Below are 14,328 nucleotides of genomic sequence, written 5' to 3'. Positions count from 1 at the left end.
TTAACAAAACATAATGACTGACGGTTCCACAAATAAAGGATGAACTGGACTATAGGGTAGCCTGAATAATGTCAACAAAGCTGCTGACAACAAGTGCACTGGCCATGTGCACACTAAGAGAGTAGCAGTTTACACAAAGCTCCGTAGTAGTCATTGTCAAACATAACAAGTTGTTGTTGCAGAGTGCAGCATACCCTTGTGCAGCAGATGTACCAGTACATGGGGAACCACATCCCACACTACTTAGTATTGTTCTCATTTTTGGCTCAGGATTATCTAAAAATTTCACTTTTTGGAAGCCTGCAAAAAAAAAAAAAAAAAAAACACAAGGATGTGTTATATTTATGAACGATGTGCATTATAAATGTCAAGTTTTGCTGTGACACGTTTAACTCGTTAAAAAGACCAATTCATAAAAATATTTCAAATAAAGAAAAATAAATAGACACATTTTCTATTGTTTGAATATACTGGAAAGGTACATTTCACAAACGTATTATAGACAAAGACAATATACTTGAACTTGGCATTTGGCCTAGAAGTGCTTTTCATTCAAAATGTGCTTTTAATTATGACTGAACATTGAACGACCCACATACTATAATTGCAAATTGTGGTTACTTCACCGCCTTAACAGAAACCTCCTGTGTACAATTATAGTCATTCCTTCTTTTGCCATCAGGGGTCGCAGCTAGCAAGATTTGAGAGGTCAGTGACGCTAATTCAGGGAGCTAAATTATTGTTCATTCTAATATTGCTAATCTTTTCAACAAAATATAACTAATTAGAATCCATACACATTTAATATGTATTTTATATGCGATTTCTGTTCAAGGAAAGCAACACAGCGCATAGCTTACTATTCAGCACAAATGTCAAAAGTGAATCAAAACAAACTGGATTGCTGTGCAATGTGTTTTGTGGATTTTGAAGTGTACCGGATAGAGTTATAGGTCAGTTTCCTCTCTGTAACAGAGACCATCTAACAAAAATAACACGCCTTGCTTCATTCCTATGACAGAAACTATACATCATCATTGCATCAATTACTGCGAGAACACATATTGTGCATTCCTTCATAAATGCCAATAGAATTAATTGTCTTCTTTGGTGTAGCATTTTTTGTATTATGTTTGGTTTGACAGCACAAGAGAAAACGATAGATGAAACTAAATAAATAAATTTGAGCGAACCGTTAATCCAACTGATTATTAGTAATCGAATAATTCGGGTGGTGAAAGGAAAACACACTCGTTCATCATAGATGAACTCTCAGATATTTGTACATATGAGGCAAAAAATCCATGATTCGTAATCACGCTAATATAGAATTGAGAAAAGGATTGTAGTGAATCTAGATGCAAATTATGTCCATTTAAAAAAAAATCATTAGTGACCCATTTATCGCATGAGCACGTTTTGAACAGCATGTACTATAATTTTGTCGTGTGCGTGTCTGCAATAGAGCGTCGTACACGTATTTCCCCATTTCTGCCGCGCTGTGATTTTCTATTGGTGGGCTCCTGGTTTCTGTTGACACATGATTGGCTTTGCAGTGGGTGTGTAAAAACCACAATATGTAGTACCGTGGATTACTATTGGTCATTGTAAATTTTCTATCGCAATTGGGCTATAAGACCTAGTTTTCTCTCGCAGGATTGGTTGACATGGTTGTCATCGCACTGGAATGCGGAAGTCGTGCAGTCTACTGAGTCACCGTCGTGTCAGCTGATTTTCTAGTGAGTAACTTGATTTAACTTTTAAAATATGTAACTTGACCATAAACGTTGCTCACGTGACTTTTGTGGGGTTTCAGGCATGTGTTTGGAGACTTGAATAAAGAGCCATTTTGTAATTTGCGTGTGCCGAACGATCGTAATATCTAACCCTAGTCAACTAGTACTCGGGCCGGTAACTAGCTTGATATGCTAACGTTTGCAAACAGCTTTCATTGGCTGCCTACTTTCACTTTGTGTTCTTATCGCCCTTTTTTGCAGTTATCGGCGTGTCGACTGCTGTATAAAATGTACATTTACCTGACAAGTCTATAAACTTTACTCTGGTTTTTGCACGTTCACACCTGTTGTTTGTCAATGGCGAGAGCCACCTGGTGAGTGACGTACTGAAATGACGGAATTTACTACATTTATCCAGTATTGTACGTCTGAGTTGAATAACATAATATAAAGAGGCAAATTTTCCGCAACCGAGTGCGTATGCCTTGTTTTATTATCATTCTCTTCCCGTGTTTAAGAAATACCTACAATGAAGTTTTGTTAAATGGTTTTGACTTGGTTTAATCTATTTGTGCCTTTTAAATGGAAACGGTTAAATCGCGTAAGTACCGTGTCTTATGTATGAGGTAAAGTTGATTTTGAAAGGTTTCAGAACACTCCGATTTAACATGGAGGCAGCACTGCTAGTTGGTGGTTAGTAAGTCGTTGAGGTCTGAAGGTTTTGGGTTCAAGGTTCGCTTCAGGTCTTCCCGATTGGTGTTTTACGTATTACCCCCGCGCTTGAGATGGTCTACCTGTTTCATTCCACATTCCTAAACCATGCATGTTGGGTTGATTAAAATCCGGAATGTGTGATCTCTCTTAATGCTCCCTGGAATTGGTTGGCTGCTGGTTCACCCTCCTTGTGTGGAATTGGTTAAATATAAGATGACGGTGAAATTGAAACAGCAGCAAGTTACAAAAGTGTAGGTGCTTTGTTTGAATTTACTTTATAGTGTGCAAAGTATGCAATGCATGTGTTATCATGGTGAATGTTCATTCATCCATCCAGTTTCGTTCGCACCTCATTCTCACTAGGGTTGCCTTATTCTTGCAAGGGTGTCCCAGCACTTTTCAGGTAGTTGGCGGGGGACACCCTGAACTAGTTGCCAGCCAATTGCAGGGCACACAAAGACAAACAACCATTCACAATTGCACCTAAGGACAATTTAGAGTTTCCATTACACTTGGGAGGAAACTAGAGTGCCTGGAAAAAAAGCATGCAGACATGGGGAAATCATGCAAACGCCGGAATTGAACCTCTGAATTGTGCTAAAATTTACAAACAAGCACCTGTTTATTTAAATAAATAAATAAACAGTCTACATGCAGTTGTCTTGGTTCACCACCTAGTGACCAAAAGGCCGTACTATTTGTGATTAAAAACACATTGGTTTTGCAGTTGTGCAGGCTTTTGTTAAAGACATTAACATATGGAGCTTCTAAAAGTAAATGAAATATCATTATAAACTTCTCAGAAAAGCATTAGTGCTGCAGTGTTCAACAATATAACCTGTCACCGCAAAGAATCTGGAGTATCTCGGGGGGTTCCGGTCCCAATCAACCGCGAAAAACAAGGATCACTGTGTGTATTTTTATTTATATTCCTGTTGCTTATTGAGTCATAAGTGATTGTGAGAGAGTAAAATGCCCAGTAATTATTGTTCCTCTCACATTGGCAAATCTCGCACCGAAAGAGTAGGAGGGAGGCCAGAGTAAGTACTAGACACAAGGAGGGGGTGGGAGGAAGGGAGGTGTGTCATGTCCTGGATTACACCCAGTGTTGCGTGCGTGTGTGCGTGTGCTTGGGATACTGCGACAACTTTTCAAGACATTGAGCTTTAAACTTCAACAATTAAGTTGCAGAAGGTTTTGGTCAAACAAGCTTGGGACACAAGGACTCTTTTAGTCGGTAAGAAATTTCCATTGGGTTTTGGCATGTCGATCAAACAGTTTATTTTTTCCTCTACGCGGAGCCGTGTGTAGAAGGGGGTGTGTCTGAGGGGTAAGCGTAGGGAAGTGAGACAACAGCCCTGCACTGTGAAAATGGTCAGAATTGAAGTTGCCCTTGTGCTTGGTGTGTTGCTTCCACATAACGTCGAGGTCAAGGCTCAATAACGTCAACAAGTTTGTATGTTATGTCTGGCTGCCGACGTGGGTTAGATTCTGGTCACCTGATCTCTTCTGCTCACTGCGCTGCCCAACTTTGAACTAATGTAACTCAATATGCTTTGCCAACATGAAACCTCTTTGCAATCACTGTTTGAAGAAACATTCTTAACATCAATGGATAAAAACTTTAAATTTGAGGTATTCTTTGGGGGACAGATGAGAAAGAAGTCAAAGGTCACGGCAACAACAGATAAGTGTTAGCTATAACAGTATTACCTCCGGTAATCGGCGCTTGGTTGCTCTGCAATGGTGTCAGTATAGTTGTTGCTGATGTGTCAGTGTACACACAGTGAACTATCACCACAGCCTATTAAACCATTCGATTATGGCCATTCAAGCATCAGCCGAAAATAATCGCCCAAATTAATTAGTTATCGTCAACAGATCAAATGAAATCTGTTTTTGATCCATTTAATAATTTATTGGAACTGAAATATTCTCATTTTTTTTGGTCCCCTCTGGAATAAGATTAGCATGGTGTTGAATCAGAATAAGATATTTGAAAACGCCTAGTTTTACTTAAGCAAAAAGCTAGCAAGATTTTCGCCGATATTATGCACCAAACCAGCAACCCAAAAAAATACGAACTGCATTTTCTACACTAACCTAAATAAAATGTCTTTTGTTTTAGTAAAAGGATGGAAATTAAAACATGCTTTTTTTAAAAATCTGATTAATCACGTTAAGAAAATAATCATTAGTTTCTGCCAGGGCTGCAACTATTTAATATTTTTAGAATCGATTATTCTATCAATATATGACTAATTAATCTGATAAACTTCCAGTTTGCATTACGTTGTATTGCAAAAGTATTTTTTACAATTGTGGTTTCTTCCTGTTAAGAAGAGTCTAACAATTTTAAGTTAAACAATAGCTCTAGCCGATTACTCGATTATTGAAATTTTAAAGTTTAAAAATTACTTGTCGAATTAATTCTGAAAGCTCTAGTTGAAGCCCTAGTTTCTTAGCACCTGGCTGGCGCTAAATCATTACATTTGTATTAGACACATGGCATTGACCTGAGCATAGTATCAGTGAATCGCGCCACCTGCAGAGCTAACATCAGATTCGTGAACCATGCCATGTAAATTCAGCCTTAGTTATCACTGAACTGAACTCTCGTGAGGTGTGTCAAGGCGATATGCTATCTATGATAGCTCTGAGTAAATGTTGCAAAAAAATGTGATAGCAGTTCCAGCTCAAGGTTTTGTAATTTTTTTTTTCTCATAAAATCTGAACTGTTTGAATGAACACTATAACCTTGGATAAACTGAATGCTTTTATCAGATTGATTCAAAATTCCCTTATTAGCTCGGCAGTTATTAACATTAGAAGCATTTGGTCATGTTGTTGCGGACTACGTAAGACTATGCCTGGGCCAACTGGCCCAAAAATAATACCTAAATTATCTTCAATAATACAGATTTTCAAAATCCGATTTAATGTTAGCATACATGGTTTATGCATAACGGCTAGTCCTATTATGTTTGCCATTTTTAGCAGTAAAAACTGAATATTTTGTCTGTAATTAAGTTGAACAGTAAATTATTTATCATACACAACAAATCCATTTTTAAAAACTAACTTTCTACTTATTGACAAATTACATTACCTGTGCTCAAGGTCATAAGCTGATTTGTGATCGGTCGTTACTTGAGCCTTCACCACACGTAACGTCACAGTCATTCGGCAGCAGATCAAAAAATGCCTCTTTTCAAAGTTTGAATTGTGTGAACAATAATTTCACTATCAAATTAAGTTATGCAATCTCAAAGACATAATTTTACACATATAAAAGGCCAGACAAAAAAGTGTCTAAAAACTGCATAAAACAGCTAAAGAAATGGACTATGCCTTGAAATGCAAGATTAAGTAGTTTAGTATCTATTGTAAACCACACTTCCATCATTGTGCCACTTTTGCAGCATATCTGTCACAATTTAGCTAGTTTTCAAATCTTCTTGCACCCCCCCCACCAAACGCAGATTCTGTCTAGTTTAGATTTATTGCCGAGTCCTTCGTCAAAGCACAATGTTTATTTGTTGAGTGTAGAGTGTAAATGTGGAATTTATTCCCTTGCCTCTGGTGTTTAACATGCATTAACCTGCACACCTCCGTGCAGTACTGGATGTTCTGTCTTTACGTGAACTTGCTCCCGTTTTTAAATGACTGCTTGTAGTTTCTAGCAGCTACTTTAACCACAATGTCTTCAGTGCCAGGTTTTATTCTGCACGCTGTACTTTAGACCAGGGAAGGGCCACTTTTCATTCGAGCTCCTTTGCAATTGCATGCACACTACTCATCCACCCACGCACAAACATCTTTCCACACACACCCGCTGTATCTCAAAGTTTATTTTTTCCTATGTTGGCAGGATTTGTCAGTGGCAAGACCAAGCCCAGTAGACAGGAGGGGAGGGCGGGACCAGCACCCACGCCTACTGTCTTCAGCATGGTAAGCCAATCAGAAACGTTCTGTGGATGTTTGTTCTAAATGCTTCTCCCCGTGTGTTTTTTTTTTTCTACGCATTATTAAAAAAAAAAAAAAAAAAATTCCAGGACGCACTACACTCAAACAGGAAGTGGCAATCCACTCTCACGCGCCCAAACAAAATGCAGTGTTGCAACACGTTCAGTAATAGGCTGTACTCTTTGATTTTTGTCTTTACTTTATTTATTTATTTTACACATGTAGACCTCCCATTCAGACAGTCAGCGGTTCAGTTGGTGCTGTGTCCTATACCATCTTTAGACACTCGGGGTAGTACAGTTCTCAGTTCCATTTGTGTCTCAATTTTTGTGGTCATTATTTTTGTTATTTCAGTTCAGTACATTTTGACACTTGGAAAATTAATTTGTATGCAATTTATGTTAAAAGGAGTGAACACAGCAAACATTCTTACAGAATTATTCATTCTTTTTGTTTGTACTGTATTTATAAGGTGTCAGAATTACAGGTTGGAATTCATCAATTTCAATCATAGTTACAGTGTTCATCTAATTTATAATCTCTAACTTCAGGATTTTTCTATGCTGATTTCTTTCGTTTTTCATGCGTCAGGCTTCTTGTGCTTGAGTTGTTAGTTTAGAAAATGAAGATTAATGCCGCTCTGAAGGTGGACAATGATTGTCTGTCATTGTGTTAGCATGCACTCTAAAACCAGTTGGGGCAAAAATAACCCATGTACCTAATATTTGGGTTTATTTGTTCCATTGTCAGAAAGCAAAACTGACAAGCACAAACCATGTTAAATGTATTAGTTTCTCTCATAGGCTATAAGTACTTTGTATGTAAACATTCTAGGCACCATTTTTATTGCAGCATTCTTCGCAACCACTTATCCTTGAAGGATTAGGGTTGTGCAAATTCTCTTAACTCACTGCTTGTAGTATCAAATACGTAAGGACGGAAGAGTCACTGTTGATATACTGAAATAAGAAAATAGCAAGTCGTTTCTGGAGAGATGAGTAAATGTACATGCTTTTAGTACATGTTCTCAATTTCCTCTTTTGAAAGAAAATGAGTCATTTCTGAAAAGACAAAGCCAGTGTCCTTGCACTTTCTTGGGCAATAGTTGAAGAGGGAGCTAATGGTAACCATCTGAGGCACAAATTATTTAAAAAGACTCAACGGAGCAGCTTTTATTCAGTACAAATGGGAGGTGTAGGAGGAGGATATGTGTCCCAAAGTTCCGGTCAACTGGGTGGACAGAATGCAAACGTGGCGGGCCGCCCAGCGCTTTGCTTTTATGGGGCACACAATCAAGCAGTTGGTTTAATTGACGGCGTGGCTGATGAGCAAATAATGTGCCCACCCAGGCATGTAAATGAGAGAGTTCAGACTTGAGTTTATCCAGGGTTAGTCCTCTTTTGACTTTCAATTTTCTACATTTCTCAGCAGCAATGCTATATTTTGCTTTAAATTTGGGAAGAGATATTTAGGCCTCCAACACATACATTTTATGAGGAGTGGAATATCTATGCACTACTGTTGTATCACTAACTGTGATAATTTCTCTTCAGTTGTCTTGGGTCATGTTCTTTCTGGTGGGATTAGAAGACATTTTGCTCCATTGGTAATAGGAGCCTTTTAATCCAGTCTTGTGAAGCTGCCATTAATTGCTTTCCTGCTTTCAGTGTTCTCACCAAAACAATAAGGGAAGGATTGAGTTCATATTGTTTTCCACGCGTGCTACTGTAAACTGGATAATGCCAGCATGGAAGCTAGGACAATGGTGTTATTTTATCCTGCCTCAGGCGTTGTAATGTATGGTAATGCTACCCCTTAGCGTTTTGCAGGACAGGCTACTGTGGATGGGAGAGTTTGTGCACGTCAGTCGCCTGTATATTCAGGGCTGTATGTTTTTTGGAGAGCCAAAGTTCATTTTCGGTCAGTGAGTTGAATGCTCAAACTAAGAGGTAATGCGTTACCAGGAATAAGTGTGTGTATGTATATGTTTGTTTTGTATGTATATGTGTGTGTGTGTTTGTGTGTATGTGTGTGTGTGTATATGTGTGTGTATATATATATATATATATATATATATATATATATATATATATACACACACACACATACGTAAACCCATGATCTTCTCTAAACTGATTTTTAGACACAAACGCTAGTGGTTGCAGTATAAGGTCTACAAACGCTAACTACAGTTTAGTTCACACATCTCTAATTTCATATGTACATTGCACATGTAACTGTGTCCCTAAGGTGGCTTACATTAGTTAACTTGACAGTGAATCCAGTTAGATACTATGAGGTCAGTAGCTTCCTGTTTTTATTCCTAATCTTGATGAGCACACAGTGCATGTTTTGTGCTTCTTTCTCTTTTTGTTTTTTTTTTGTTTTGTTTTAAATGCTCCATGCGCTACAATTGTCTTTAACGAACGCACCCTATTACAGCAGCGTCTTTAAGGACACAAATTGCGTTTTTTATTTAAATAATCCCAATCATATGTTGTCCCCGTTTTTAGGATGGTGTTTCTCTCTTGGCGTCATTGCAGCACTGCATTTATCTAAAAGAAAAGTCCTCGTAGAAAATGACGACACAAACATGGTTGTAGCAGAGCTCTGAGGCAGATAGTTTTAGTTGACTTATTTTTAATGACATGGTCAACTCCCCCCACCCTTGCTGAAAGCCACCTACTTTAAAGAATATTCATTGTAAAAAATATTCCATTTAAATTATCACTTTTTTTGTCTTCTGTATTATTCCATCAAAACTTCTTTATAATGACTTAAGAATTGATCTATAATACAAGAAATTAAAAAAAAAATACTGATATGATAGTCCCTTTTGTTTGACTGGTACTGTGTACCTATATGTAATAAAACTCCATATTTAAATTGTGGGGAATTTGGTTTCTGATGCTCTGTCGCCATGCATTGTATTAGAATAAACAATCTAGGAATGAGTAATTTTTTTTTTCACCATTTCTTTTTTCCTGCTGTTATTTTGTTCCAAAACATCCATTAAACCTACGGTTTTGCACACAGATCTTAATTTTGATTAATTCTACTAGCATTTAATTAATATTAAGATCCCATTTTGTCAGTGCTGTATGCTCATTGCTCACCTTGGACATATGCTGCATTTGTCCTGTGCATTACATAACGTGAGCTCATACAGCTGATGGCGAACCATGGGGTGGTGATGGATGAGGTGCGGGTGTCCCTCTCTGTTGTACGGGACAATGTAGCGCCTTTGAAATATTATGACCTTCAAAATAAAAATATGCTGTGGCTGAAAGCAATAGCTATTGAACTTATCAGCCACATTCTTAGCTAGGGGACAGGAAGAAGTGGTGTCTGTAGAATGCTGTGTCACTGGACATCTCCGCATAGTCACTTTGCTCAGCAACCCCTCCCCTTCCGATCCACTGCAATGCAATATTTTTTTCCTCCAAATCACGTGCTATCAATAGATGCGCTGGTGTCCAACCAGGGTGCTCTATGTGTAGATGGGTTTCTCCCTTTTTTTTTTTTTTTTTTTTTTTTTAATTTTTGTTAAGCACAGCCAGCTCTGACAGTTAGCTGTGTTCTTATCATTAAGGCAGCACGTCGGATGGTGTTTGCATGGGAGCCAAAGCATCCCCTGTAAGCTGCACCTTGCCTCGTTGCTGAGGGAGCGGCATATTTATGAGATGTCGGTGAAGGGTGAACAAGGAGGGAGTGGGGGAGGAGTATAGAGATGAGAGAGAGACTCGAGGAGAAATGTGAGCGTGTGAATATGAGGGAGGGATGTTGATGCCAATACAGAGGGCGGAGCTTATTTGGCATCTCCCTCTGCTTTACCATCTCTCACTTTCCTTTTTTTTTTTCCTCTCCATCCACTTTCTGGGGAGTATCTGCAGCCATCTCATCGCTTTTCCTTTTTTACTTTTAATTCTGCTGATCCATTGGACTGTTGCTGTTTTTAATATTTTTACGGACTGTTGGGCCTTTCTTAGCTGTGCAGCATGAGGCGTCTTGACACATGGCTATGAGGGGGTGTGGTGTGGTTCGGTAAATCCCTGATTTCAAGAGCCAGTACCGGCGTGTTGTCACGCAGCACTCAAGAAGCGGTGAATTAGGTGGGGGGTGCTAGGGGGAAGGTAAGCGGCTGGATTCGGAGTGGAGGACGAGTGAAAAGGATCCGTTTGTGGAGAGGAATGATGGTGCCGGCTCCTCGTGCGCTGGTCGTGCTGCTCCTCCATAGGCTGCGTGTCATCCAAGCACAGCTCCACGTCACCTCGACATGAGCGGTGCAGGAAGAACATCCTGCTCCATGCTCAATTGCTTTGTGAGTCTAAGGGCTTTTATTAATTGTTTTTTTTGTTTTGTTTTGTTTTTTTTTAAGATTCTATTCAGGTTCTCATTATTTTGATGGCTGCACATCAAATCCCCGCCTCACCCTAACTTGCTAGTGGGCCTGCCTGCCAATCACTGAGGGGAGGGGGTTCGTGGTGCTGCTCGATACACGTGAGCGCTGCAGTTATTGAGTAACCAATGCAGACTTCATCTACAAATGACATGTCATATGTCAGGTGATGTTGAACTTCAAATATCTACTTTTGTTAGTCCTCGCGCCACTGCGTTGTGTGGCGGCCATTTGAGCAGTCTGCTTTGCTGATCCTGATTGGATGTCAGGAGGCCGGTGATTAAAATGTGTGCAGCTCAGATGAAACGTGTTGCTCTGTCAGCCCAAGCGCTCATGCGTGTTCACTGCAGCACGGAGCAAGAGTTTCGAGTGTCAGGATGTACCGAGCTATTAGCGACAATGACTGATACAGAACAGGTGGTCCGCTTGGTTTCCATCTTTGGTCTTGGTGGTGAAAAAGCAAAGGAGGGCAAGGAACAAGACTTACTCAGCTGTGGCTTTCTAAGGCACTGCTAGCAAGCCTCTGCCCTGTTTTTTTTTTTTTTGTATGATGTCAACATTGTGCCTAATGTATAACTGACTAATTTCAGTAAGGCAAGAGTTATTGTGGCCAAACAGTCCTAAAATTCTCTGTCCTGGTGTGTTGTATACAAACACGTATCAAGACACCTGGCAATTCCGAGCAAGTGTGAAGTGTTCAAGCTATGTTTAGTCTGCTTTTTTTCCTCGGTTTGATCAAAGCCGATTTAGGCTGAAACAAGTTTTCAAATAATAAGACCAATTCTGTTGGCCTGGATACCTGCATATTAGTCTACACATCAGAAAAAAATGTCAAAACGTTTACCACAACAATTGTTAATATTCTGCATGACAGTAAAAAATGCCAGAAACACATTGAGGCCATTTTTCAAAGTGAATGTCTAAAGGCTGCAGTTCCTACTGTTCACTGTTTACCAAACCAGGCTGACTCATATGCCTTTTCAGCACATGGTGAATACTTAGGGGGGAGATTTGTTAAAAAGGAAAGTAGTGTTCTGCTAAGCTCTGTATAAATGTGTTACGGCGGGACGAGGGAGGACCCAAGAGCACGCACGCACTGGTAAGGGCAATGGCAGAGTGTTTATTGAACAGAAGGTGCGGGTAGTCGTGGGAGCTGACGGGAGCGTGGCACAGACGTCTGGGGGGTTCTGGAGTCGGGAGAGCTGGGGTTTGGCTGGGAGTCGGGCAAAGGGAGCGAGACGGGAGGGGGGCTCGGGCATACAGGTAAAGACGGCAGGCTAGCGGGTGGTCAGAGGCAGGCAAGGTCGAAATACCAAGGATCCAGTCAATTCGGCAGGCAATCGGGAGGTCAAGGGCGAACAGGGTCAGACAACAGGCAGGCTGGCAGGAGGAATTGCTGGAAAGCTCGGCGTAGCGCATAGAGACGATCTGGCGGGTTGTGGAGGGAAGTGACCGGACTTTATACTGAGCGGGTAAATGGTTGCAGGTGTTGGTGTTCGAGGCTGATTAGAAGGAGGGCTGAGCGGGTGTGGTGAAGCTGGAAGTGAGGTGGCTGAAATGGTGGACTGTGACAAAATGTTAGCTGGTGATCGTAAACAAATATATATAAAAGTTGGTTCATAATTGTAAATGTAATATTTTATCTTCAGTGTGTGTTTTTTTTTTTTATTCCTTCCACTGAGCAAAGAATATACAGATTTTTTTTTAACCAAATACTCTATTTAGAGTTTTTTTGTAGGATATCAAAGAACCAAAAACTTCAATAGCTGCAGCCCTAAAACCAACATTGAGTTAACATAGTGAGCTACTCATTCACGTACGTTTTCCAGCAAAGTAGAACTTTTGAGGCAAGTTGACCTAGATAGAAGTTGTTCTACATTCAAAATACTTTCTTAGCATGTGGTGTAAAGTTAATGATTTTGTTCCCAAGTCAAAATGTTACCATCTTTTTTTTAAATAACTAAGGCGGTCTCGGGTAAAACTTTAACACTCCCAACTACATGCTCTTTGAAGATGCCTTGGCAGGCCACGTAACGGGGGAGGAGGGCGAGTCTAACATGCTCGATGTCTGCTGCTTAGTACACAAGTAGTTGCATTCTACTTTTGTTTTTTTTAAAGGACATCCCAAATTGTTGCATTGGCTATGTTCAATGTTTGTGCAATAGCTCCCATCGATTTGTTCCCTCTTCTCTCAGCTCGATAATGGTTTTCTTTTCTGCCATAGACAGCTCACTGGTCTTCAGGTTTGCTTAACAGCAAATGCAACTTTCACAAGTGAAAGTCAAAACCAGCGTCCTAATATTTAAGCAAATCAATTTAAATGGAGACACTTTCTGAAATGTTCCAAAACATTTGCTCACTTAGTGTCTCCCGTCAATCAAAAAGCTGCTCTCATGAGCTGTTTAGCATTTATAGATGTAAATACAATACCGTGAATTGCAAGCTTTAATTCTGAACCTTTTGTCTCACATTCATTCATCTTTTGATCTGAAACCCAAGACTTCATTATTGAAAATGTTTCAAATAAAACCATTGGTTTGTTTCTCTTACCACACAGGAACAGGCTTTTTATTTCTCTATTTTATGATGCTTTTCTAGCGTCTGCGGTTCCGCTGAGTCATCAGTTCTTCTTCCACGTCACTGGCTGTATAATTTATTGTCCGTGTTCTTCTAAATGGATGAACGCTCTGTCTGTCCTCGTGAAATTAGGATGTAGCATATTGCTCTCACCACCACCTTGGCTGTTGCTATAAAATGCCTTCATTCACGTTTTTTTTTTTTTTTAACAACATACTTTTGGAGCAAAAGGGAGCTATAAAGATTTTTCAGAAAGCTGTTGGAATTTAATTAAAAATATTTTTCTCTGCTCAGTGCAGTCAACTATTGGGATGGATTTGTCTAAATGTGCTGTAAGTGGCAACCGGTCCAAAAAAAAATCCAAAGTCATATTCAGCTCTCCTCTGACCCAAATAGGAACAAGCGCTATTGAAAATTAATGGGTTGATATGCATGTTAAAAAATATTCATATTCTGTCTGTGTAGTTTGTTACTCAATTTTGTTCAAGATGGTTTGCATCATATATTTCTAAAATACATTCTCCGGTTTCATCAGTTCTGACATGGAATTCAAGTTCTACGGCTGTAATTGGACAGAACCTTCAGTACACTGCGGCCTATGAAATATTTATATTGCTAGAGAAGGGCTGGGCAGAGGTGCATTTGGAAAGATTTGTCATGCTCTGTCCTTGTTCTTGACCCATTAATGTAATCTGCACCACGGTCTGGCTCTTCTTGAATAGAGCTTTCTGGTTGTTTTTCCAATTTCATTTGACTTTTTATTCAGTTTTTCATAAATCCATCTGTACTCAGTGACTTTGCTTTCTGACATATTGGAAAATGTGCGAACAAAATGTAAGCAAAGCAGTCTTTCAGAAGTATACAGGTTGTATATTGAACATGACATAACAGGCATCAGATGCTAAGACCCTAATCTGCTCACAAAGTCTCAACCAG

General features: G+C 39.5%; 1 protein-coding gene across 4 annotated transcripts in view; it reads left to right on the top strand.

Annotated features, from left to right (window-relative positions):
- The first annotated feature begins 1,681 nt into the window (after positions 1-1,681).
- mtmr4 (myotubularin related protein 4) overlaps positions 1,682-14,328 on the top strand; it is a 32,193-nt gene continuing 19,546 nt past the window's right edge. For 2 of the 4 annotated variants that reach the window (XM_088440574.1, XM_088440573.1), the window contains exon 1: positions 10,275-10,737. In XM_088440574.1, the coding sequence (XP_088296700.1) occupies positions 10,693-10,737 (45 nt within the window). In that variant the 5' untranslated portion in view covers positions 10,275-10,692. Of the gene's footprint in view, positions 1,740-3,572; positions 3,688-6,321; positions 6,402-10,274; positions 10,738-14,328 lie in introns of those variants that run through there. The other 2 variants (XM_088440575.1, XM_088440576.1) reach the window with 2 other exon arrangements.

Source organism: Hippichthys cyanospilos, chromosome 18 (assembly GCF_059441005.1).
Source record: "Hippichthys cyanospilos isolate Australia breed blue-spotted pipefish chromosome 18, RoL_Hcya_1.0, whole genome shotgun sequence".
In the NCBI taxonomy this organism is placed as follows: Eukaryota; Metazoa; Chordata; class Actinopteri; order Syngnathiformes; family Syngnathidae; genus Hippichthys; species Hippichthys cyanospilos.
This window is presented reverse-complemented; position numbering and strand designations above follow the sequence as displayed.